A 27,638-nucleotide genomic window follows, 5' to 3' on the forward strand; every position below is an offset into this window, starting at 1 on the left:
CTTCTTAGCTATTTCTGGGCAAGAATCCAAAGCTCTGCCCAGTACTGTGCTTAGATTCCAACTACTGAAGTTTCCGTCAAAGCTCACTGCAGCCCATCTACACCCTCCCTGCCACTGAAGCCCTCCCCAGCCCATTCTCCACCAAACGGCCGTATACAGACACAGACTGTGATAAATCTGCCCAGTACTGGCCTTAGTGCTTCAATATTTACTATAATTTTCTGATTATAGATCCTCTGTGTTCATCCCATTCTTTTTTAAACTCCGTCATCGTTTTCCTCTCCACCACCTCTCTCGGGAGTGCATTCCAGGCATCCACCACCCTCTCCGTAAAAAATAATTTCCTTACATTGCTCTTGAGTCTCCCACCCCTTAGCCTCAAATTATGCTCTCTGGTTTTACCATTTTCCTTTCTCTTGAAAATATTTTGTTTTACTTTAATACCTTTCAAGTACTTAAACGTCTGAATCATATCTCCCCTGTCCCTCCTTTCCTCTAGGGCAGGGGTGCCCAAATGGTCGATCGCGATTGACCAGTAAATTGCAAAGGCAACGCAAGTCGATCACGTTGCCTTTGCGATCTTTTTCTTCCTGCCTCCCTGAGCCAGGCCAGGCACGTACAAATGCCGGACTCACAAGACTTCACCTCCGAAGTCAGAAAGGAAGTTCTGGGCCAGCCAATCACTGCCTGGCTGGCCTGGAACTTTCTCTCCAACGTCTGAATTGACGTCGGAGGTAAAGGCTTGTAGGCCCGGCACTTCTACGTGCCAAACCTGGCTCGGGGAAGCAGGGAGAAATCAGTGTGGTGGCTGGGGGGGGCGCAGGGAGAAAGAATCGGGGAAGTGGAAATTGGCACGTTGGCTTGGGGGGGGTGCAGGGGGAGAGGGAAAGAAAGAAAGATAGAAATAAAGAGGGGGCAGGGGAAGAGGGATAGAGAAAGAAAGAAAGGCAGGCAGGGGGAGAGAGAAAGATAGAAATAAAGAGGAGGCAGGGGGAGAGAGAAAGAAAAGGGGAGAGGCAGAAAGAAAGGAATATTGGATTTACAGAAGAAGGAAGTGCAACCAGAGACTCATGAAATCATCAGACAAAATGGTAAGAAACATGATTTTACTTTCAATTTAGTGATCAAAATGTGCCCATTTTGAGAATTTATATCTGCTGTCCATATTTTGCACTATGGCCTCTTTTTACTAAAACGCGATAGTGGTTTTTAGCGCAGGGAGCCTATGAGCGTCGGGAGCTGCGAGGGGCATTCAGCGCAACACCCTGTGCTAAAAACCGCTATCATGGTTTAGTAAAAGGAGAGGGGGTATATTTGTCTATTTTTGTACAGTTGTTACTGAGGTGACATTGCATATTTTAGTGTCATCTGCCTTGACCTCTGAAAAACCCTGAATACAAATGATAATTAACATTTTCTCTGCGTACAGTGTACTTTGTGGTTTTTTTTTATTTTATTGTTGCTAGATCATTTTGACTTGGTCATTTTAAAAGTAGCTTGCAAGCCAAAAAAGTGTGGGCACCCCTGCTCTAGAGTATACTTATTCAGGGATACCAGTCTCTCCTCATAGGTCTTCTGGCAGAAACCTCCTATCATTTTCGTCACCCTACTCTGGACCGCTTCAAGTCCTGTATAAAATGAAAAACTATAGGCTGTATAGATGTGGTTTTCCTTCTCTATGCTGGAGATTAACATCAACTGCACTAAAGTGGACTCTAAAGGAGCTGATTTTCAACCTAGACTCAAGACATACAATATATAGAAATATCTAAGACTAAGATATGCAGGTTAGGGACTCAATGTTGGGAGGCAACAGAATTCCCTGAGTTTGAGAGACCAGTGACAGGGAATTCTCTGTATTTATGGGTCTTATGGAAAATTTCAAAAAGGGAGGGAACCATATTTGTTTCAGCCAATCATGGTGCCCTGGTCTCATCACAGTTTCAAGAGAATTGTAACTGTCAGGTTCCCTCAAAAGTTCTCTCTTTAAGGACACTTGAAATTTATGATTACAATATAGCTAATTTTCTGACGTTCCTTTTTCCCAACTTTTTATTACTATTCCTTGTTTTAATCTACCCTCACCCTTTGTTCAATCTTTAACTGTCTTCCTGTACTATAAATTTTGTAGTTCTGCCCCCTTTCCCTTATGTTTTTGAGTTAGTCCAGTTTAGTTTGTGAGAGTCAATTTTATGTACTCGTATATGATCGCGTTCCCCATTTTTTACTGATGTATATCACTTAGAAATTTTTGATAAGCATTAGACTCAAATTTTAAATAAAACTTGAAACTATTGTAAGACATTAAACACCACTACTACTTTGTTTTCTATCATTTCTATAGTGCTGCCTGATGTATGCAGAACTGTACATTAAATATGTAAGAGAATCAATGCTCAATAGAGCTCACAATCTAATCAAGAGAGACAAACAGGAAAAATAGGAGTTAGTGAGTTGTCATTCTCAAAGAGGGAATGATAAAACAGACATTGGTACCTTACAAGAGTAAGGAGTTGAAAGTAGCCTCAAAAAAGTGGCATTTTAGCCTAGATTTGAATACTGCCAGAAACGGAGCTCGATGTGCTGACCAAGGCAATCTAGGGGACACTCAATGAAATTACAGGGAAAAACTTTTAAATCCTGTCCTGAGGAGGCCATATGTGAAGTTTGGAGTAAAAATGAAGCTTCCAAGTCCAAAATATACACTTTTAAAAACTTTAATGAAAATCTAAGATGGCCGCCACTGGTGTCTATTTTGCCTTAAAATAGCTGGGAAAAACACAGGGTACTGTGAAAATCGGTAATTTTACAGGTGGGGGGACCAGGACATGCAGGGAAACCACCTAAAACCCCGATTTCAGCACCCCCCAAAATCGCCAAACTCGGAGGCACACAGACACCTCAGAGACATGTGCTGCAATACATTTCAATGGCTGCCAGCAATACACAGTGCAAGCAAAGGGATATCAGTACCTCAGGAGCTGATAAACTGGATTTTCAGGTCTTCTGACTGCCTCACCTTCCCTGACACCACAGATAACCACCAGGACCCCTCAGAGCGTACCTCCATGGAACCGCAGCTGCCTGTGCTGTACCCCTTAGTGCAGTGGTCTCAAACATGCGGCCCGCCAGGTACTATTTTGAGGCCCTCGGTATGTTTATCATAATCACAAAAGTAAAATAAAACAGTTTCTTGATCATATGTCTCTTTATAAATGACAATATTATTATTAAGATTTAGCCAAAAGGGAAGATTTATAAACTTAGCAGAAAGATTTATAAACTATAAAAAGTTTTACCTCATGCAAAATTGTCATTTTTTTAATAAGACATTAACTATTTTTTCTGAGGCCCTCCAAGTACCTACAAATCCAAAATGTGGCCCTGCAAAGGGTTTGAGTTTGAGACCACTGCCTTAGTGGATGAACCCAGTGCGAGATGGATCCCAATCTGGATACCCGATCCAATCTGAAGGCAGTCCGGGAGGCTACTGCAGGTTCTGCTAACAGGGCACACCCAGAAGCCGAAGGATCACGCCAAGAATGAATCCACAGCACTTGGGGAAAACCCGCGATACAGAACAAATAAAAGACTAGAAATTGAAAAATAAATCACGAGTAGAAGAGATCATAACCCATACAGCAAGGCTGCAGGAACAAACTGAGCATCATGGGAACTGTCCAGGGAAGGTGCCCTTAGAGCAGTGGTGTAAGTCCCTCCTTGAGGGCCAAAATCCAGTCGGGTTTTCAGGATTTCCCCAATGAATATGAATGATCTGTTTGCATGCACTGCTTTCATTGTATGCTAATAGAATTCATGCAAATTCATTGGGGAAATCCTGAAAACCCGACTGGATTGCGGCCCGCGAGGAGGGACTTTGATACCCCTGCCTTAGAGGGAGGAGACAAAAATTAATTGAGCCCTGCAGCCATGGCTAGAGAGGTTACAAGAACCTATGGTCAAGCTTCCAGAGTTTATTGTACAAGAAGCGTGGTTTGGGGTTACTTAGCTTAGAGAGGTTTTCTTGGGCTTGTGGCATGCGTCATATTGGGGATTGATTTCGTACCACAGCTCACTTATTGGTTACATCTGTGGAAATAACTTTGGCCTCCCCTAATCATTTTAGTTATTTCCTTCATGTGCCTTGTTTGCCAGTGTGGCACAGGTGGGCAGGCTGGTGGGTTACGAGCTGGGGGTGTCACCTTTGTTGCCCCTTTGTGGCAATAATGCCTTCCCTCCGGGAGCTACATCTTTGAGATTTCATCACTGGGGACACCAGGGATTACAATATCTAACTCAGGTGATTAATAGACAGGGCCATATGAAACCTTTTCCAGAGTTATGTCGGAAAATTGCTCTTTCTGAGCTTAAGGGTTTCAGTTATATGCAACTTCATCATTATGTCACTTCTTTACCTGTTGGGGCTTTAAGTGCTGAGAGACAAGAGCTTCTCAATGAGATTTACTGGTTAGAAGCTCGCTTCTTGGTACCTTTGAAACGTTATCATAAATTTTTACTAGAGCTGGATTATCTTTTATATGTGGTGAAATTGAATAAGGATGCTGAGCTGTTCCATAAGTGCCTTAACACCTGGCGCAAGTTATCGGCTACCATGCCTTTTTGAGAAATGCAATATAAGCTTTTACTACTCATGTATATTTCTCCTTGGCAAGCAATTTTAGTGACCTTTTGGTCATCTGATTGTTGCCCTAAATGCTTTGCTGATGGGGCCTCATTGAGTCAAATGTTTTGGCTGTGCCCTTTTGTATTGGCATTCTGGACATTATTGGTGTCAGTGGTGTCCCGGTTATGGAATTGACTCTAGCGCCCAACACCGATGATGCTTTTTGAATAATATCATACCATAGCTCCTCATTCAAGGGGCCTTCAGGGATTCGTAAATGTGCAATCTTGATGGGGAAAAAATGAATTTTACAGTGTTGGATTACTTCACAGGCTCCAATGTTGGCACAGTGGCATTCCATGATGCTCATTTTAGCCTCGATGGAACGTAGAGATATCATGGACTTGGACTCTAAAAAAAAGGACAACAGTTTACAATTATTTGGGAAGGTTTCTGAAATACCTTAACACCTATAGCAAGCAGTAGATTGTTGAACATGTAAAGCCTCTTAGGGTGGTCTTCAGCTACATCTATCTTGTGTTTCTTTTTTGGGTTTTAGTACCACCCCTGTCGGGGGGGGGAGGGGAGATAGGGGAAGGAGGGGTGGTTTGTACTGCAGGTTGGTCTTCTGGTTGATAAAGGTTCTTCATGATTTTATGCCATTTCAGCTATTTGTTTCCTTCTCCACATTGACCCTCTTGTATTGGTACGTTTAGCTGATTGTCACTTGTTGGTTTGGAATGAAATAGAGATATATTAAAAAAAAAAACAATAGAAGGAAATATTTTTTCACTCAGAGAATAGTTAAGCTCTGGAACACATTGCCAGAGGTTGTGCTAAGACCAGTTAATGTAACTGGCTTTAAGAAAGGTTTGGACAATTTCTGGAGGTAAAGTCCATAGTCTCATTATTGAGACAGACATGGGGGAAGCCTCTGCTTGCCCTGGATCAGTAGCATGGAATGTTGCTATTTGGGTTGTTACCAGGTACTAATGACCTGGATTGGCCACTGTGAAGATGGGCTACTGGGCTGGATCGACCACTAGTCTGACCAAGTAAGGCTATTCTTATGTTCCAGGCATACACTGAAGCAAGATAGAAGGGATATAGTTATTCAGAGTAATGAAGACACAGGGGGACTACGAAGATCTGCCACGTGACATAATCAAACTCGAGAAATGGGCATCAACATGGCAAATGAGGTTCAACATGGATAAGTGTAAAGTGATGCATGTCGGTAACAAAAATCTTATACATGAATACAGGATGTCCGGTGCAGTACTTGGAGAGACCCACCAGGAAAGAGACTTGGGAGTTCTGATCTATACGTCGATGAAACCGTCCACACAATATGCGGTAGCTGCGGCGAAAAGAATGCTAGGAATGATAAAGAAGGGGATCATAAAAAGATCGGAGAAGGTTATCATGTCGCTGTACCGAGCCATGGTGAGCCCTCATCTGAAGTACTGCGTCCAGCACTGGTCGCCATACATGAAGAAGGACACGACTAAAATGGTTAAGGGGCTGGAGGAGTTGCCATACAGTGAGAGATTGGAGAAACTGGGCCTCTTCTCCCTTGAAAAGAGATTGAGAGGGGACACAATCAAAAAATTCAAAATATTGAAGGGAATAGACTTAGTTGATAAAGACAGATTGTTCACCCTCTCTAAGGTAGGGAGAACGAGAGGGCACTCTTTAAAGTTGAAAGGGGATAGATTCCGTACAAACGTAAGGAAGTTCTTCTTCACCCAGAGAGTGATAGAAAACTGGAACGCTCTTCCGGAGTCTGTTATAGGGGAAAACACCCTCCAGGGATTCAAGACAAAGTTGGACAAGTTCCTGCTAAACTGGAACGTACACAGATGAAGCTGGATTCATTTAGAGCACTGGTCTTTGACCTGGGGGCCACTGCCTGAGTGGACTGCTGTGCATGATGGACCACTGGTCTGATCCAGCAGCAGTAATGCTTATGTTCTTATGTTGACAGTAGAGGAGAAGGGTACCGATAATAAGAGACTTACCTGATGAACGGAGTTTCCAGGGAGGAGTATAGGGAGAGATAAAGGAAGAGATACTGAAGTGAATGCACTTGTTAAGTCAATAATAGGAGTCTGAACTGTATGCAGACCTAGACAGAAAGTCAATGAAGTTATTTGAGGAAAGGGGTAATGTGAGCATAAAGATAAGAGAATGACATGGAACAAATCTGTTCCCATCCCCGCGGGATCCATCTCCATCCCCACCCTGTCCCATCCCTGTAAGCTCTGTCCTCATCTGCACAAGCCTCGAAAACTTTAAAATCATAAACGTTCAAGGTTTGCGCAGATGAGGACAGAGCTTGCAGGGATGGGAGAAGGACAGGGACAGAACTCGTAGGGACGGGACAGAGAAAGATCCTGCAGGGATGGGGACAAATTTATCCTAGTGTCATTCGCTACAAAGCACCAATATTCTTATTATATCACTTCCAGTCTTCTTATGTAAGAGTATGTCTTATCCCACCATGAGAAACTCAAGGGTGGTAACAATCCTCAGAGGGTCAAACTACCCAAATGGTTCACGTGAAACAAATCACTGAACCCGATCTTCATAGGATCCAAGATATGTTTTTAGTTATATTTTTAACATTTCTTTTTAACACTTTTTGTTTTATATAGTTCTTTTAAGAAAAGTACTTAACTGAATGATTTTAAGGGAGCACCTATATAAAACAAAAAGTGTTAAAAAGAAATGTTAAAAATATAACTAAAAACATATTTTGGATCTTATGAAGATCGGGTTTAGTAATTTGTTTCACATGAACCATTTGGGTAGTTTGACTCTCTGAGGATTGTTACCACCCTTGAGTTTCTCATGGTGGGATAAGACATACTCTTACATAAGAAGACTGGAAGTGATATAATAAGAATATTGTTGCATGTGATTCCAGTTATTGTATAGCCATTTATGTTACTACTATATTCGCTACAACGCGACACTGGTGAAATATAAGTCGTGCAGCAGAATTTGAACAGATTGGAGGGAAGAAAGAAAGTTTAGTGGGAGACCTGTGAGAAGCAAGTTGCGGTAATCTAGGCGAGATGTGATAAGAGTTTAGATAAGGATTTGGTAGTGTGCTCAGAAAGAAATGGCACCCTCCCTCCAATCTAGGAGGGAAGTACCTAAAATTAGTTTGTCACATGCCCCTATCCTAGAATAGAACTGAAGTAACTACCTGTTTTTAAGAACAGCTAAAATATCTACTGAGGAAGTGTCCCACTCTGGAAATAACATCTGAGCCAGTTGTATGGTTGTAGTATATGACTCAACTCATCTTCCCTTGCTAGGTAAGTGGTTCTGAAGTTCATTCTGAGAAATAGCCCAGTTCCACATCCTCACACATACTCTGAAAGTGAGGGGTAACACTGATTAAAATTTGTGATACTTCAAGCCTCAATGAATCAGCATCTAAATTTCACCAATATTCAATAAACTTTCAATAACTTGCATGAATAATTTGAATTAATAATGAATGAAACAAGCAAAGCAGAGTAGCAGGACATATGGAGCAGCTTAAAGAATACAGGCACTTTATTCCCCTGAAGAAGCCATCAGTGAAACATGCTCCTGAAGGGAACATTGTACTAAGATTACATGCCACCTGTGCTTCGCAATGAAATGTTTTGCTGAATGCAAGTGCAATTATCAAATGGACAATATCCACATAAATTATTTTTGAAATACAAAAAAGGCTAAGACGTGGACATTAAATAATTGTAGGAGGAAGGTATTTTTGACCTATGACTGAGGTTAGTCCTTGAGTGGTCGCAACCCTAGGATATTTATCCATTGTTGTTGACTCCGGGTTTCTGAGGTTTTTTCAGCCTGTCTTTACTCATTAAAGCACAGTTACTTACCATAACAGGTGTTATCCAGGGACAGCAGGCAGCTATTCTCACATGTGGGTGATGTCATTCACGGAGCCCAGATGCGGACAGCCTCGCAAGCAGACTTGCTTGAAGAAACTCAGAAGTTCCGAGTCTGCCGCATCGCGCATGCACGAGTGCCTTCCTGCCCAGCACAGGGTGCATCTCTTCACTTCAGATAGCTAGCAGAGAAGCCAATCAGGAGAGGTGGGTGGGTTGTGAGAATAGCTGCCTGCTGTCCCTGTATAACACCGGTTACGGTAAGTAACTGTGCTTTATCCCAGGACAAGCAGGCAGCCTATTCTCACATGTGGGTGACCTCCAAGCTAACCGGAATGGGATGGTGGGAGTGTTGGCAATTCAGGAGAATAAATTTTGTAACACTGCCTGGCCAAAATGGCCATCCCGTCTGGAGAAAGCATCCAGACAATAATGAGAGGTGAAAGTATTAACCGAGGACCAGGGGGCAACTTTGCAAATTTCCTCAATAGGAGTGGATCTGAGGAAAGCTACTGAACCCGCCATGGCTCTGACTTTGTGGGCTGTGACTCGACTCTGTAGATGTAGTCCAGCCTGAGCATAGCAGAAAGAGATACAAGCAGCCATCCAGTTGGAGATGGTTCGCTTAGAAATCAGATATCCCAACTTCTTCGGATCAAAGGAGATAAAAAGTTGAGGAGCAGATCTATGTGGTTTGGTGCGTTCTATGTAGAAGGCCAAAGCACGCTTACAGTCCAGAGTATGACGAGCTGATTCTCCAGGATACGAATGAGGCCTTGGAAAAAACACTGGAAGGACAATGGATTGATTGAGATGAAATTCTGAAACCACTTTAGGTAAGAATTTAGGTTGAGTACGAAGGACCACCTTGTCATGATGGAAAACTGTGAAAGGTGGATCAGCAACTAAAGCTTGCAGCTCACTGACTCTTCGAGCAGATGTGAGGGCAATGAGAAACACGACTTTCCAAGTGAGATATTTCAGATGAGCAGTATCCATTGGTTCACAAGGAGGCTTCATCAATTGAGCAAGAACAACACTGAGATCCCAAACCACTGGAGGTGGTTTGAGAGGAGGTTTGACATTGAAAAGTCCTTTCATAAATCTGGAAACCACAGGATGAGCAGAAAGGGATTTCCCTTCGATGATGATAATAATAATAATAATATTAACAGTTTATATACTGCAGGACCGTGAAGTTCTATGCGGTTTACAATGATTAAAAGATGTTACAGATTGAGTAAAATTAACAAAGTTAAGGGTTAGTGATTAACAGTTCTGGGGATCAGTTGTTGTGGACTAAGATTGTATAGGTCAGTTACCTAAATACTTCAAGAACAGATATGTTTTAGGTGTTTCCTAAATTCTCCATAAGTAGTATGCATAAGCAGTTGTTCCAGATCTTTACCCCATAATGCTGCTTGATGTGAGAAAAGATGTTAATGATGACTTTTAAATTTACATCCTCTAACTCAGGGGTCCCCAAAGTCCCTCTTTGAGGGCCGAATCCAGTCGGGTTTTCAGGATTTCCCCAATGAATATACATTGAAAGCAGTGCATGCACATATATCTCACGCATATTCATTGGGGAAATCCTGAAAACCCGCCTGGATTCGGCCCTCGAGGAAGGACTTTGGGGACCCCTGCCCTAACTGGTGGGGAAACAAAATTCATGCTGATGGAAAGCAGCAATTGCACTAAGATGGACTCGAATGGATATAGACTTGAGGCTAGAGGTAGATAAGTGTAGAAGATAATCCAAGACAGAAGACAAGAGGTATCCCCAGGCTCCTTTTTATGAGAAATGCACCACGTAGAAAATCTAGTCCATTTTTGGTGGTAACATTGTCTAGTGGCAGGCTTTCTGGAAGCCTCTAAAATGTCCTGAACAGGTTGAGAAAACTGAAGAGGAGTTATGTTGAGAGGTACCAAGCTGTCAGGTGTAGAGACTGCAGGTTGGAATGAAGAAGAGATCCTTGACTCTGTGTAAGCAAAGATGGAAAAACTTGTAGAAGGTATGGCTCCCTGCTGCTGAGTTGAAGTAGAAGGGAGAATCAGGGTTGCCTGGGTCACCAAGGAGCTATTAGAATCATGGTGGCATGATCAATCTTGAGCTTGACAATAGTCTTGAGAATGAGAGGGAGGGAGGCGATGAGGAGAGTAAATCCTGGAGCAGAACCGAGGCAGTTTGTGGTTATGGGGAGATGCAAAGAGATCTATTTGAGGAGTTCCCCACTGAGAAAAAATGTGATGAAGAGGCGAGAAATTGAGTGTCCATTCGTGAGGTTGCAAAAGATGACTCAATTTTTCTGCCAGACAGTTTTTCTCTCCTTGAATGTAGACTGCTTTCAGGAAGGTGTTGTGATGGATTGCCCAGTCCCATACCCTTTGAGCTTCCTGACAAAGAGGGAGAGATCCTGTTCCTCCCTGCTTATTCACGTAGTACATGGCGACTTGATTGTCTGTCCGAATAAGGACTACCTGGTCGTGAAGAAGATGCTGAAAAGCTTTGAGAGCATTGAAGATCGCTCTGAGTTCCAACAGATTGATGTGACACTGACAATCTGTGCCGGACCAGTGACCTTGAGTATGGAGACCGTCGAGATGAGCCCCCCAAGCGTAGGTCGAGAAATCAGTCGTGAGAACCCTCTGATTGGGGGTGTCTAAAACAGTAAACCTCTGGAGAGATTGGAAGAGAGCATCCACCAGGAGCATCCACTGGAAGGAGTGACTGTAATGTTTTGAGAGAGTGGGTCGCAAGCCCACTGAGATGCCAGGGTCCACTAAGGAATTCTGTGGTGAAGTCTGGCAAAAGGAGTCATGTGAACGGTCGAGGCCATGTGACCGAGTAGTACCATCTCGCTGAGAGTGAAGAAAGGGAAGACACTTTGCAGCAAAGTTGAAGGAGAGCACCTAGACGCTGCTGAGGAAGGAATGCTCCGAGTTGGACAGTGTCCAGAACAGCTCCGATGAACTGTAGGTTCTGAGAGGGCTGGAGGTGGGATTTGGGAAAGTCGATTTTGAATTCCAAGCTTTGTAGGAACCACGTAGTCTGTTGGGTCGCTACAATAACCCTCTGAGATGTTGAATCATTGATGAGCATGTCATCCAGGTAGGGGAACACCTGAAGACCATGGCTCCATAGAGCTGCTGCCACCACCATTAGGCACTTGGTGAACACTCGTGGAAATGATGCCAGGTCGAAGGGTAGAACTCTGTACTGAAAATGCAGATTCTCCATCCGAAATCTGAGGTACTGACAGGAGGCCAGATGAATGGGGATGCGAGTGTAAGCCTCCTTGAGATCTAGGGAACGTAACCAATCGTTCTGATCTAGAAGGGGATAAGGGGATGCCAGTGACAGTATGAAAAAAATTTTTTTCCAAAAATTTGTTGAGAGCCCTGAGATCCGGTATGAGCCATAGATCACCTGTCTTCATTGGAACTAGGAAGTAATGGGAGTAAAACCCCCTACTCTGCTGTTCCAAGGGATCTTCCTCGATGGCACGGAGACGAAGCAGAGCTTGAGCTTCCTGAAGAAGAAGGGCGGTCTGGGATGGATTGGAAGGATACTCTCTTGGAGGAAGCTCTGGTGGAATCTGAATGAAATGAAAAGATATTGACAGCACCTGATTATAGACAGCACCCAGAGGTTGGATGTAATGGTTTCCCATCGATGGTAAAAATGATAGCGATGACCTCCGATGGGAAAAGGAGAGGACAGAGGCAGAATGATGGAGGTTATGCCCTGTTTGAGACAGTCAAAAAGGCTGAGAAGCCTTTGGTGCAGCAGAAGGCTGAGGTTTCTTTTGCTTCTGCTGTTGTTGCGGCTTCTTGGGAGGTGCTAGAGTGTAAGGAGCTGCCCTCGGAGGATAACGCCTCTGATAGGATGGAAGAGGTTGAGAAGGATTGGAAGGAGCTGGCTTAGGCTTTGGTCCGACGATGGAAGCAAAAGATTTCTCATGCTCAGACAATTTCTTGGTGGCGGCCTCTATCGATTCATCAATGAGGTCATTGCCTTCACAAGGAATATTGGCCAGACGATCCTGAATGTTGGGATCCATATCAATGGTGTGAAGCAAAGGAAGGTGGCATATCGCTACTGAGAAAGCAGTGACCCTCTAGGAAAGTTCAAAGGCATCATAAGATGACTTGAAGAAGGTGTAACCTGAGTTGTGCTACAGTAGTAATGACTTGATGGAACTCTAAAAGCCTGTGTTGACCAAGGTCTTTAGAAAAACCAGGGAGTATATCAATAAAATACTTGAAATAAGCAGTAAAGATAAAATTATAATTTAAAATCCTGGAGACCATCATCAAATTTTGATAAAGATGACGGCCAAACTTGTCCATGGTCCTGCCCTCTCTGCCAGGAAGTACGGTAGCATAGACCGTGGAAGGATGACTTCTCTTTAAGGAAGATTCCACAAGAAAGGACTGATGAGATAGTTGAGAGTTCTCAAAGCCCTTGCAATGTACAGTTCTATACCTCGATTCCAGCTTGCCTAGAACAGCAGGGATGGCATAAGGAGTCTCCAGGTTTTGTTTGAAAGTTTGAGAAAGCAGCCGGTTAAGAGGAAGTTTGAGAGACTCCGCAGGAGGCCAAGGCAAGCTCATTTCCTCTAAATATTCCTTAGAGTACTTAGAACCAGAGTCCAATTTAATATCCAGGTCCTCAGTCATTTGACAGAGGAAGGAGGAAAAGGACAATTGATCCACAAGAGGATGGCCTTGAGAGGGACTCGATGACCTCGAGGCACCTCGCGTGGAAAACAAAGGCAAGGCCTCTCTGGACTATTGATATCCCAGCGAATAAGCAGACTGGGACAAGGCACTGGGAGAAGCGGAGCCCTCAGGTTCTGCTATTGGTGTACTGGCTCGAGGAGTTGGAGGCCTCGAAGAGCTGGAAGGCCTGGACGAGGAAGGCTTCTCTCTCTGGAGGACTTGGCGCCTTGATGAGATTGCTGCCTGGAAGCAGGTCTCGTGCGAGGTCAAGGAGACTTCACCCTATACCTCGAAACGGGCAATGCCTCATGTGAGGATATAGAGCTGGAAGCTGTAGATCAAAGTCCCTTAGACTCTGTAGTCTGGATCGAGGTATCTCGAAGCACTCCCAAAGACTCGACTCCTTGCACAGAGTATGAAGATTCCAGATGAGACACTCGCAAAGACTGGACTCCTTGCATAGTGTGTATAGATTCAGCTCGAGACACAGGCAAGGACTCGACCTCTTGTGAGACTGCTGAGTGCCCAGGGTGGACTGCAGGAAGCAGAATTGAGGCAGGACTATATTTGGTCAGAAACTGAACAAGTTCCTGCTCTAAAATGGTCTGGCTAATAGCCTGCAATTGTGAATCCGAGTCTGAAACTGGACCACTTGCTGAAGCAAAATGCTCCGCGGACGAAGAGGAAGAATGCTTCGACTTGGAGGAATGATGTTTAGGTAGCTTGAGGACTACCGCTGGAACTGACTGCTGAGGTATGTGACCTGAGGGAAGCTCAGGAGAAGATTTGGCAGATTTACTTGAGGTTGAGGACGTTCCAAACGAGGAAGGTCTGATGGAGAGTTGAAGTCGTGGAGGCAGGAGAACACCCCTTAGCAGGCTTGACAAAATCGGAGGTCGAGGGTGTAGCAGGTGTTTCCATGCCGAAAATCTTTTCCACTTGAACTCGACGACATTTGAGGGCTCGAGGTTGAAGGATAGCACAGCAAACACACGACTCCAGGCAATGGTCAGGTCTCAGACACTGAAGGCACCAGCGGTGTGGGTCAGTGAGGGAGATTGCATGCTGGCACTGGCTACAATTCTTGAAGCCCATGACCGGCTGGGACATAGAAGGAAAGATAGCTGCTGCAAAGTCGAAGCCCGCAGGCTGAGGGCGTGCGACAGGCCCTGCCATCACTTGACAAAAAAAATTAAACTTTTTTTTTTTAACAATGACCGAAAAAAGCACAGTGATACAGTAATAATAAAATACGAGCTGTGGTGAGAGAAGGCACGAAGCGAACTAAATTAATCGCAGAGCGTCAAAGACGGACTTCTCGGCTCCGCGGTAAACTGAGAACTGAGGAGACGCGCCCTATGCTGGGCAGGAAGGCATTCGCACATGCGCGGTGCGGCAGACTCGAAACTTCTGAGTTTCTTCAAGCAAGTCTGCGTGCAAGGCTGTCCGCATCCAGGCTCCATGGATGATGTCACCCACATGTGAGAATAGCTGCCTGCTTGTCCTGGGATAATTTAAGTTATTCATCCCAGTTCCACATCCTGACAATCTCTCAACACAGTAAGACAGTTCCTCCTGCTTCCTGATATAAATACATCCACACTTGTCTGTTTGCTTCACTACAATTCTGTTGCTCAAATGAAAGTCTTTAGGGTATTACAGACTGCTTTAAATGTGAGAAAATTTAATTGATAAAGTTCCTCTTGAAACCCATCTACATAAGTTCCCCAGCCCAGTTTGGACATATTTTTATCAGTATTGTTTCAATCTGTGGAAGTTGGAGGAGGAAAGTTTTGCTATTTTGGACTAAACTGTCCGACAAGGTGGTGTGTCCAGGATTGTTTATGTATGATGTGCTGCACTGTTGAGTTGCATATATCCATTATCAAGAAAACTCTATCCTATCGATGGCTAAGTTAATTGAAGAACTCCATTAGAAATGTCAAAAAAACGGTGAGGTTCAAGCGCCTACTGGCGCCTAAATAAAAGGTGCTGGAATCACACCTATGCAGGGTCTATAGGCTGCCGAATGTCAAAGTAGGTGTGGCAAATGCCAGAAGTGGCGTTCGGTGGCTTAAAGTGACTATGTAGGCACGATTTATGTAAAGATAGGTGCAGGAAATATAGGCCCAGAAAACCCTGGCTTACATTTCTGGTATCTATCTTTGCCGGGGGATTCCAAAACTAGTCCACAGCTTGCCATCAGCTGATCGTGGTAGAGGAATCCCTGATTAGCTGAGCCAGCAGGACTCGCCAAAACTGTGGCTTTGGGGAGTCCTGTTGGCTCAGCTGATTGAGGATTCTTCTGCCACAATCAGCTGAACTAGCAGAAAGATCCTTGATCCTCTCTCTCCCCCTCTCCCTCCCACCCACACACCAATTTCCCCCCCAGTAAAATTGGCAGAAGGGATGCCCACTCCCTCCTGCTGGGAGGCCCGCCTCGTCAAAATGGCAGGCCTTTTCCTTCCCAGTGCACCTTGGGATGCACTACGAGGGGCCTAAGACTCTGACTGGCCTAGGCACCTAAGGCCCCTCCCCTATAGGAGAGGCCTTAGGTACCTGGGCCAATCAGGGCCTTAGGCCCCTTCACAGTGCATCCCGGGGTGCACTGAGGAGTCCTGCCAACTCAGTTGATCGTGGATTCCTCTGTCATGATCAGCTGATGGCAAGCTGTGGACTATTTTCGGGATCCCCCGGAAAATAAAGGCATCAGAAATGTAAGCCAGGGTTTTCTAGGCCTACATTTCTGGTGCCTATGTAAGCGCTTGAGGCACAATTCTCTAATCGATGCTGTCATGTGATGGACACGCAATCGGTGTCCACTTACTTGGGCACTACTGGTTAGAGAATCCAAGCATATATGCACAAGGTCTACCGAAAATGCTCCATGTTGAGACATGCTAGGGTTGTTATATGTACAGCTGAAGAAAGGTGACCCAATATTCTCAATATGTTCTATGATGTCTACTGACAACTATGGACTAGAGCTGCCTGATTCAGGGAAAGATTTTTTGATTCTATTTGGCCTATTGAATTGATTTTTTGATTTGATTTCAATGACACAGCTTTATAAGTTCAAAGTTGAATCAATTTTTATTGCAAAATTAAACAAGCCAGATTAATACAGATCAATACTAACAAAAAACTATGTCCTTTTCACACACAGAGAACACAAATATACCCTCACCCAGTATGGAATTGGTAATCACAAACTAAAAATGACAAATATATGGACAAAAGTTAATCTAAAACAGCCAAGAAGCCAGACTCTGCATACAATGCAACACCACAGAAACAGTAACACATATCCTAATACTGTGCAAAAGAAGCAGATATAAATCTGAAAAATCTGACAAACAACAATCACCACTTTACAAATTAACATATAGAAATAAAACAAAAATGGAAAATAAGAAAATACCATTTTATTGGACTAATCCACTTTTAAATTAGCTTTCAGAGGCCAAAACCTCGTTCTTCAGGTCAGTACAGTTTACTGCTGTTACAGTATCCTTTCCTGACCTGGTTAGTACAAAAATGTATTAAAATTAGTTTAGTTTAGTCTAATAAAAATATAAATGTTTTTAAATAGAAAATGGAAATAAAGTTATCAATATAGCTACAATAAAGCAAAACAAAAACAAACCAACCTTTTTCCTACCTTTTCTAATTTCTGCTTTAATCATCCTCTTCATTCCTTCTAGCATCTGCCCTCTCTCTGCCCCTTCCATCATGTCCCCATTCCTCCACATGTGGCCCTGCCCTCCTCCTCTGTTCCATTTCTTCTCCTACATCCCAGGGCAAGCATCTTTCTTTTTTTCTCTCCATTTGTAGATTTAGCATTTCTCACTCTTCCCTCCTCATTTCTCTCTCTTCCCTCTGCTCTTCCAGCTCCCCTGTCCCAGCATCTCTCTTTTCCTCCCTCCTTAACTTCAGCCTCTCCCACTCTTCCCCACTGCCTTATCTAATCTTTCTCTTGTCTCCAGGCCATCTCCTTTCCTGCCTGTCCTGTAGTAATATAGTCAAAGGTTCAGAGAGTGGTCGCTCAAGGTAGAATACCTGTACACATAACGTACATAAATTCAGTAAAGATGAGGTATAGGGTGCCCTCAGTGTGGGGAGGCAGCGACAGGAGACAAGGATCCAACGCTTAACAGAATCAGGTGAAGGTAATATACCTACATCCGCACACCATCATAGGGCACCCGAAGTGTGCAATAAATCAAAAGTGCTGAACCACAACTCAATAAGTAATAAAGTCAATTAAAGTGTATATCAAGTGAAAAACCACTGAGCGACCACTCACTGAACCACTCCACCCATGCACCGCCCCCCCATCCCCACCCCACGATTTGATAGCTCCCCCTATTCCTTTCTCCCTCCCATCCCTCCCTTGCTCTCCTTCTTTGTCACCCCATTCACACACACACTGTTGGCAGTGCAGACTTCACAACTCACTGCTCTTGCTAACATCGGGACTTCCTCTTTGTTGGATCCCACCTCCTTTCTGTTTTCACGAAGGCAGGATGTGAAAGAGAGGAAGGCCCGATGCCGGAAAGAGAAGCATTCTATGAATACTGCCGCTGTGGAGAATTTTCCGGACCATGACGATACTGGGCCTGCACTGAATTGTTGAAGCCAATTTTTTTTCCCAGATTGAATCGATTCAACCAAAATGAACTGGTGAATTGATTCGACTACTATGGACACTAGATTGGTGAACCTTTGTGACAGTAGAAAGCTCTTGCTGAGTCATGCTCAGTAGAGCTTTTATGAATTCCAAATGAGTGAAAGGCTTAGCTGTGACTTAGGGTACTTCGGCAAATCCTAGTAACTCAAGCATTTGGATCCCATGTTACTTAGATGTGCTCTTGACCATCTAATGATTCAAATAAGGATATGCACTGCACTTTTTGAGGAGGTGGCATGAGGCAAAAAGGCAGTACACAGTACCAGCAGAGGTGTTTCTTTATGAGAATCTGAGATACATATAAGTATCACCTCTGAAGGACTGTAAGTAAAAGACAATACAGGTTTTCTAGGTATAAAAAAATTAAAGCCTTCTGGTAAGTACTTATTTTCAGGCCTTATTCCTTCAAATATTGACATTTACCAAAATTTCCCAATACACATACTGTTTGTGCCATCATATACATCTGTAGCAATATACATTTATGAAAAAAATAACATTAACACAATTGTTTTGCTCAAAAACAGTTTGTACTTTGGGAATTAACATGCATTAACATTGCAATATTCCCTATAAAGAGGCAAGAATTAACCAAAATAATTTCACATGTATGATAAATTTACTTTTACTTTTACAGTGTAGTTTACAGTTATATAAGTTTACAAATAAAAATGATAAACTACCGTTTTTGTAACACCATTTTCAGTAGTTTCTTCTTCAGTAACAGGAGGAGGAAGAGAACTGAAAAACAAAAATTTAGTTCAATAATAATTACTCCAAGGGCCTCAAAGCAAAAAATAGAGAAATTAGTATTATGGAGGTAATCCTCTACGTGGGTCATAATGCATTATAAACAACTAGTTGACATTCATATTTTTCAGACCTAGCTAAAAGAAAATCAATTGCAGTAGTTTATCCGGGGTCATACCAACTTTATAAATGAGTTCATTATGTAGTGAGAGGTATAGATGGGAAGAGGGGAAAGAGGTTGTACTGTGCTTCAGTTGACTGTATTAATATTCTTACAGGAGGATTTTTAAATTAAGAACTAAACCATTTTTAAAGTTCAAGAACAGCCAAGTGATTAAAGCAACAAGCTGAAAATCAGGGACGGTAATATTCAACTCCCACTGCTGCTTTTTGTGACCTTGGGCAAGACACTTCAACCTCCATTATTTTGGGTACAACTTACATTGTACCCAAATCTCTGTAATACTGGAACATATAAGGGAGCAATTTAACAAACTGAACTGGAAAAAGATTAGGTTCTTAACTTTCTAATATCTTTTCCAGTAGATAAGCGTGTCATTCTGGACCCCCACTCTTGTCTTTTCTTTCCTGCGTCTGCCTACTGTCTCATTAAGAATGTTCTTCTCCAAGTCTTTGTTACTTGGCGGCCAGTCAGCTCTTTAAGACATGAAGAGTAATTTGATACTGGTGTTTTTTGGGGTACTATTTGAGCTTCTTTGGTGTTTCTGCTGGCATGTTTGTTGCTTTGTTTGATTGTTCATAGTTCTTATGTTACTTGGTTTGAGAACAGATTTATTAGTTGTGGAAATTTTCCCATATCCCTACTTCACCTAATTTAGGAACAGCTCTTGCTTGCTTGGGGACTAACTGTAAGTGGCAGTAGAGCTCTCGGTAAAGTAGGCGGGTTACAGGAAAAAATCCAGAGTGGATTCCTTCTGCAGAGACTCATGGCCATATGGAGATAACCCGTATGTCCAGAATGACACACCTATTGCACTGGAATAGAGGTTAGGGTCCAGCAGTACACATTGTGCCTCAAACCACAGAAAGTATTGGGAAATGGAAGATTAGGTTCTTACCTTTGCTAATCTTCTTTCTTGTAAACAGGAATATCAGTCTTGACCAATGGGTACTTACCCTCTTTTACTGAAAAGTCTGTAGAGAGCTTAATTTACATATTCTTCAGCTCCTCTCACTCTGGGCTGTGCTAGATATCCTCAGTTTGTATCAAAGCAGTGAAGAGTGGGTACAAAATGAGAGAAGGGGAAATGCAGGGATTCTCTCTGGGATAACACAAGTCTGTTCTGCCCAACAAAATCAGCATTAATTAAAACATTTTGCAATGCTTAACGAGGTGAAATGAAACTTGTGTGCAACCTGCATCAGCAATTCAAAAATTACCCAATTTTAAAATTTTACACTACTATAATAAATTCTTCTCCTCCCTGAACGCAAAGGACAGTGGAAGTAAACAAGATGTCTAACCCGCCAGACATGTCAGAGACAGAAAGAAGGATAACGAACCGACAGGGCAGGTGTCAAGATTGATATTCCTGTTTACAAGAAAGAAGATTAGCAAGGTAAGAACCTAATCTTCCATTCGAATGCAACAGGAATATCAGTCTTGATGAACGGGATGTCCCAAAGTAGTTCTCAGTGCCTAAGGAGGGAAAAGTGAGCCTGCTGCCAATACCACAAAACCAAATTCTGCGTTCCTTCTGGCTGCTACATCTACCCTGTAAAACTTGGTAAATGTGAAGGTGAGACCAAGTGGCTGCCCAACAAATTTCTTCAAATGAAAGAGCTCTAGACTCCACCCAAGATGATGCAACCCCTATGGTGGAGTGTGCAGCATTAGTCTGAACAGCATCAGTGAATAGAGTTTGGCAGAAAGCCACCATATTTGATGGACCTAAGACTCATGGGAGTTGTAGTCAAGTTGCTGAATTGAAAGTGGAATCAAGAAGAAAAGTTATCCTGTGTCCACATTATAGACTGTGTTTGTAGCAACTTGCCTTTCATTTGTGACAAGAAGTTTATGCTTTGTTTTGAGATTGTTACATAACACCAGGTAACTAGACCACGGTAAGGCCCGAATTTGAAAACTTCATATACCAAAACGCACTAACAGCAGCATACAACCTACTCCTACATCTTGAAGACCAATCATCCAAACCAGTAGATAACCTACTTTCCAAATTTTAAACCCACAAACTACTCATGAGAAAGGACACCAACCTGACATCGCAGCCTTCATTATCCATCAAACATCTACTTCAGAAATTCAAACATCTAATGGAACTTAGTCACCATCCCTCTGGTCAGACCACTACTCATATACCTTCAACATCAACTGGACCAAAAACAAAACCACACCAAAATACAAAATAATAACTTACACCTCATGCAAACACTTCGAGCCCATCAAATTCTGGTCAAAAGTAGATGAAACAATCCAAGAATGCAGCCCCAAGGACTTCATTTCACACTGGAGTGAATTGAGCAATAACATCCTTGATGAACAAGCCCCACTACAAACCAAAACCAGAACCAGCAGATGATCAGACCAATGGTTCGACAACGAATTACTCCTACTCAAGAGACATTGCAGACGACTGGAAAGAAAATGGAGAAAAAACAACCTAGATCACATGAAAATAGCCTGGAAAAAAATTAACAAACAATACAAACAACAATTAAAGGAAAAGAGAAAAATACACTATACCAATCTACTAGGCACGGAAACCCAAGACACCAAAAAACTATTCCAAATATTAAAAGATCTAACTGACACCAAACCCTATATGACCACTAACAATACCCCCCACCCCCTCAGCGACCCTCCTAGCAGAACACTTCAAGAATAAAATTACAAACACCAGAGCTACCCTCATTAGTACCCATCCCACCTAATTGAAGTCACAATACTTCCCACAGAAAATGAATCATCTGCTGCAGACAGAACTTGGTCCCAATTCCCCAAGATACATTGGGCCAAATACAACAAACTCTACAATAAGTACAGCCACGCATCCTGTGAACTCAACCATTGCCCACCATATCTCCTAAAATCCTCAAGCACAAAGTTCCGTGTACACTCTACTCCTACAATGGATACAAACCATGCTCACAGACAGCATTTCCCCAACTGACATCAGTGAAATCATCATCACCCCAATCCAAAAAGACTCTAAAGGACCAACAGACCAACCATCCAACTACAGACTCATTGTCTCAATACCTCTATATATCAAACTAACAGAAGGACTAGTAGCCAAACTCCTCAACAACTATCTAGAAGACCATAACATACTCCGCCCCACGCAATCTGGCTTCAGAACCAACTTCAGCACAGAGACATTACTAGGCTCCCTTATCGACATAGCAAGACAACACTTCAGCACTAGAAAAAAAATGCTGCTCATACAACTGGACCTGACGGCTGCATTTGACTTGGTAGGCCATAGCATCCTACTGCAGATTTTGGACACAATAAGTATCTCAGATAAAGTATACTCATGGTTTGAAGGCTTCTTAAAATCCAGAACATACAAAGTAAAATCAGACAAAGAAAAATCTGAACTTTGGTCAAAACCCTGCGGCGTACCACAAGGATCCCCACTTTCCCCTACTCTCTTCAACCTATATACTGCCTCCCTCGGTGTTTACCTGAACAAACAAGGCCTAACCTCTTATAGTTATGCAGATGACATCACCATTCTCATACCTTTTGATCAACCAAAGCCCTCAATGACAGACACAATACAGTACACTAGATACAGTAACGACTTGGATGGAAGACCACAAACTGAAACTTAACCCAGACAAAACTAAATTCATCCTCCTCGAAAATAACAAAGTCTCAACCATAACCAATTTAGAAATCAACTCAATCAATTACCCCATTCAAATCACCCTAAAACTACTAGGTATGACAATTGACAAATGCTGCACCATGCAACCACAAATAAATAAAACAATACAGAAATCTTTCACAGTTATGAGAAACCTTAGACAATTCTGAAAATTCTTTGAAAGAACACAATTCCAGCTCATAGTACAATCCCTAATCCTAGGCCTACTGGACTACTGCAACATCCTCTACCTCCCCTGCCCTGCAACAATGATTAAACAATTACAAACAATTCAAAATACAGCTCTGGGCCCAAGTACTATGGCTCGGTACTTGGGCCCATTTTATTTAATATTTTCATCAATGACCTAGAAGAAAGAATATCCAGTGAGATCATCAAGTTTGCAGATGATACAAAGCTATGCCGGGCAATCAGATCACAGAAGGATGGCGAGGAACTCCAGAGTGACATGTGTCAGTTAGAGAAATGGGCGGAGAAATGGCAGATGAAGTTTAATGTGGAAAAGTGCAAGGTAATGCATTTAGGCAGAAAGAACAAGGAACACGAGTATAGAATGTCAGGTGCAACTTTGGGTAAGAGCGAACAAGAAAAGGACCTGGGTGTACTAATAGATAGGACTCTGGAGCCGTCGGCACAATGTGCGGCAGCGGCAAAAAAAGCAAATAGAATGTTAGGTATGATAAAGAAAGGAATCACGAGTAGATCGGAGAAAGTTATAATGCCGCTTTATAGAGCAATGGTCAGACCACACTTGGAATACTGTGTCAAACATTGGGCTCCCAACATAAGAACATAAGCAATGCCTCTGCTGGGTCAGACCTGAGGTCCATCGTGCCCAGCAGCCTGCTCATGCGGCGGCCCCAACAGGTCCAGGACCTGTGCAGTGATCCTCTATTTATACCCTTCTATTCCCCTTTCCAGCAGGAAATTGTCCAATCCTTTCTTAAACCCCAATACTTTACTCTGCCCTATTACGTCCTCTGGAAGCGCATTCCAGGTGTCTACCACACGCTGGGTAAAGAAGAACTTCCTAGCATTTGTTTTGAATCTGTCCCTTTTCAGTTTTTCCGAATGCCCTCTTGTTCTTTTATTTTTTGAAAGTTTGAAGAATCTGTCCCTCTCTACTCTCTCTATGCCCCTCATGATCTTATAAGTCTCTATCATATCCCCTCTAAGTCTCCTCTTCTCCAGGGAAAAGAGACCCAGTTTCTCCAATCTCTCAGCGTATGAAAGGTTTTCCATCCCTTTTATCAGATGTGTCGCTCTCCTCTGAACCCTCTCAAGTAACGCCATATCCTTCTTAAGGTACAGCGACCAATATTGGACGCAGTATTCCAGATGCGGGCGCACCATCGCCCAATACAGCGGCAGGATAACTTATTTCGTCCTGGTTGTAATACCCTTCTTGATTATACCTAGCATTCTATTCGCTCTCTTAGCGGCCGCTGCGCACTGTCCCGTCGGCTTCATTGTCATGTCCACCATTACCCCCCCAAGTCCCTTTCTTGGGTACTCTCGTTCACTAACATCCCTCCCATTGTATAGTTGTACCTCGGGTTTCTGCTTCCCAGATGCAATACTTTACATTTCTCAATGTTGAACTTCATCTGCTATCTCGTTGCCCATTCCCCTAGTTTGCTCAAGTCCCTTTGCAATTCTTCGCAGTCCTCTTTAGTCCGAGCTCCACTAAAAACTGCTGGAGAGGGTGCAGAGATGAGCAACAAAGCTAATAAAGGGTATGGAGAACTTGGAATACGAGGAACAACTTAAGAGACTGGGATTGTTCTCCCTTGAGGAAAGGAGACTGCGAGGGGATATGATCGAGACTTTCAAAATACTGAAAGGAATCAACAAAATAGAGCAGAAAAAAAAATTATTTACAATGTCCAATGTGACACAGACAAGGGGACATGGACTGAAGCTAAGGGGGAACAAGTCCAGGACAAATATCAGGAAGTTCTGCTTCACGCAACGAGTGGTGGATACCTGGAATGCCCTCCCTGAGGAGGTTGTTGCAGAATCAACCATTCTAGGATTTAAAAGCAAACTAGATGCACATCTCCTTACGAGAGGCATAGAGGGATATGGGTGACTAAAAATATGCCAGATGTACACCTGGCTGGGCCACTGCGTGTGCAAATCGCCAGACTTGATGGACTGAAGGTCTGATCCGGAGATGGCAGTTCTTATGTCTACTCATTGAGGAAACATGACCACATTACAGAAGCATACATCAACTCACACTGGCTTCCAATCCAGGAAAAAATACTATTTAAATTCTACTTTATACTATTTAAAACTATAAAAATGGAAACAGCCCAACCTATCTGAACAACCGCCTCATCCAAACTACCTCAACCAGACATAGAAAAACACACACACCATTCACCCCCCCCCCAAAGAAGTAAAATGGAAAAAACTATACGACGGCCTACTAGCCACTCAAGCAGCAAAATTAGATAACCAAATCGCCAATCTACTGATAACAATCCCAGATTACAAGATGTTCAGAAAGGAAATAAAAACTATACTCTTCAAGAAATCCCTGAAATGGCTTAATACCACGAGTACCTTCCTTCTTCCCATCTTCTCCCTAACCCACTGATACTACCTGATCCACTCTTGGAAATGACATGTGATCTTACTTTGTAACCCTTCATCTATAACTCTTTTTGTAATCTGCCTTGAACCGCAAGGTAATGGTGGAATAGAAATCTCTAATGTAATGTAATTGTTGTTTTGAATAAATCTGGGCATGTTTGGAGAATAAGAGTCTTTAATTTTTGCACATGTGTTTTTGTTTTTCCTTTTTGAGTTTGCAATCCACTGGGCCACTCCAGTAAACCGCTCAGCTGAGGATTAAGGTCTAGCTACCTACTGGCTCTGAACCAGCTAAGTCGGAGGCGATTACCCTCGAGAAGATTTGGGACTCTCTAGAGAGGTTAAACAACCAGGTAGCCAGATCTTCATGTGAATTGACAACCCTTGTAAGTACCGTGGACGCTTTGGGGAAATCCTTGGAGAAAACTAAAGGCAAATTTTCAACGGAGATAAAAGAAGTTAAGGACAATGTGGTAAATATTCAAGCTATAACTAATAATTTGATAAAGGAAAGAACAATGTTGAGTAAAAATTTGAGCAAATAGAAAATTACAACCGAAGATTGAATTTGCGTCTGTTGAACTTTCCGAAGGCCTTGGGGGTTACACCTATTGACTTGTGGAAAAGGTATTTAATTGAAGTATTAAAGTTTTCCCCTGAACATATACCTCCACTTAATAGAATTTATTATTTGCCGAAAAAGAAAATTGAAGGAACCGACCCAGGTGCAGAGGAACGTTTGACTATAGACGTTCTAAATGTTACTGAACTATTAGAAACTATTCTTTCCGAATCTACAGAGAGGGCCACAATGTTCATATCTTTTGTCTTCGAACAAGATATGAATGCAATTATGCGTTTATATTTCCAAAATCCTCAACAAATGTTTTTGGGTAAGAAAGTATGGATTTTTCCAGACGTCACGAGAACAATGCAGGAGCGAAGAAAATTATTCTTAGCAATGAGAGTAGAGATTTTGACTTTTGGAGCGACATTCTTATTAGCATATCCATGCAAATGTTTGATTAAATATCAAGGTGTTAAATATGTCTACTATGCACCAGAACAGCTACACATCTTTTTAGATTTAAAGAATCTTGCTACCCGGAATGTTTAAGAGTAGGAAGAAAAGAGGGGGTTAAAGACTGTTAAGCCTTTCAAGATTATAGTTAAAACTTATGCTTGCTATCTCTTCAATATATTCATCTCCTCCCTCTCCTGAGTTAGTGGTCTAAGAAAGAATGAATTTTTCCTGACAGCAGTAAATGCGAGTTTGTTTAATTTGTTTCTTTTCTGTTTTACTTGTACAAGAGGAATATTCTTGTGAATTATGTAAAATTTCAATAAAAAAAACTAGCTACATTAACTGTTCTTACCAAATCCTCTGGCAACACATTTCAGAGTTTAACTATTCTCTGAGTGAAAAAAAATAGTTCCTCTTATTGGTTTTAAAAATATTACTCTGTAACTTCATTGAATGTCCCCCTAGTCTTTGTAAATCTTGACACAGTTAAAAAAAAAATTAATCCACTTGCACCCTTTCTACACCACTCAGGTTTTGTAAGGTGGGCCGTAAGAGTAGGTTGGGAGGACCAGGATTGGGGTTGATGTCCCCAGCAGAGAGCAAAAGGAGGAGAAGGGCGAGGGTAGGGGGCACCTTCTGCTGCGACGTGGGTGAGGTGCATGCAAGGAGAGAGGGGATGACCGAATGAGGGGGAGAAAGTGTAGGATCTTTAGAGTGGAGAAGAGGGTAGTGGAGAAGAGGGTAGAGCATAAGAGGAAGGGAGAGGCAGTGGGTTTAAAGCGTGAGGGGTGAAGTATTAATGTGTTCAGTGGCTTGGGGAGATTGGTGAGGAAGCAGAAAGGGGAGTAAGGGAGTCGTAACAGTGGAAGGGGGAAGAGAAACCGGGAAGAAGCTTAGTTGTGTACCAGAGGGACGTGAGTGAAGGTAGTGTATCAGTGTTGTAAAGAGGCAGTGAGGATGAGCAGAGGGGTAAAAATTTTCTGCTTGCACTGTCCCCACCAGACTGAAAAGGATCACTTTGAATTGTGCTGATGGATACTCTCAGAAAAGAGTAGAAAAGGTAATTGGGTCTTTTTATAATGTATATAAACTTGTGTTTTTGTAGTCAATTGACTTGTGTCGGTGAATTATAGGTCTGAGTGCTGAAGTATGAATGTTGTATTAGTGCAGGTGTATTATAACATAAGAAGAATGGGACAATGAGTTGAATGATTGCAACATAGAAACAGGTTATCAAAATATAAATATCATGATGTATTGTAGGGATAACAGTACTATTTAAAATAAAGAACTAGTCTGCAGAATTTATCGTAATCTGAGAATTAAAACCTATTAAGAGTACTGCAAGGGACAGGACTCACAATTTAACTGTGGAATGTAAAGTGCAAAGACTGGAGGGAAGTAGTGCAAAATTGTCAAAAAATAGTAGATTTGATAAAAAGGA

The 27,638-nt window shown here is 42.5% G+C and overlaps 1 protein-coding gene across 5 annotated transcripts in view; it reads right to left on the reverse strand.

The window, feature by feature from the left end:
- Nucleotides 1-27,638, reverse strand: part of FIP1L1 (factor interacting with PAPOLA and CPSF1) — a 342,276-nt gene that overhangs the window by 308,556 nt on the left and 6,082 nt on the right. For all 5 annotated transcript variants that reach the window (XM_033945458.1, XM_033945476.1, XM_033945465.1 and 2 more), the window contains exon 3: nt 18,628-18,685. In XM_033945458.1, the coding sequence (XP_033801349.1) occupies nt 18,628-18,685 (58 nt within the window). The remainder of the gene's footprint in view (nt 1-18,627; nt 18,686-27,638) is intronic.

Source organism: Geotrypetes seraphini, chromosome 1, assembly GCF_902459505.1.
Source record: "Geotrypetes seraphini chromosome 1, aGeoSer1.1, whole genome shotgun sequence".
NCBI lineage: Eukaryota > Metazoa > Chordata > Amphibia > Gymnophiona > Dermophiidae > Geotrypetes > Geotrypetes seraphini.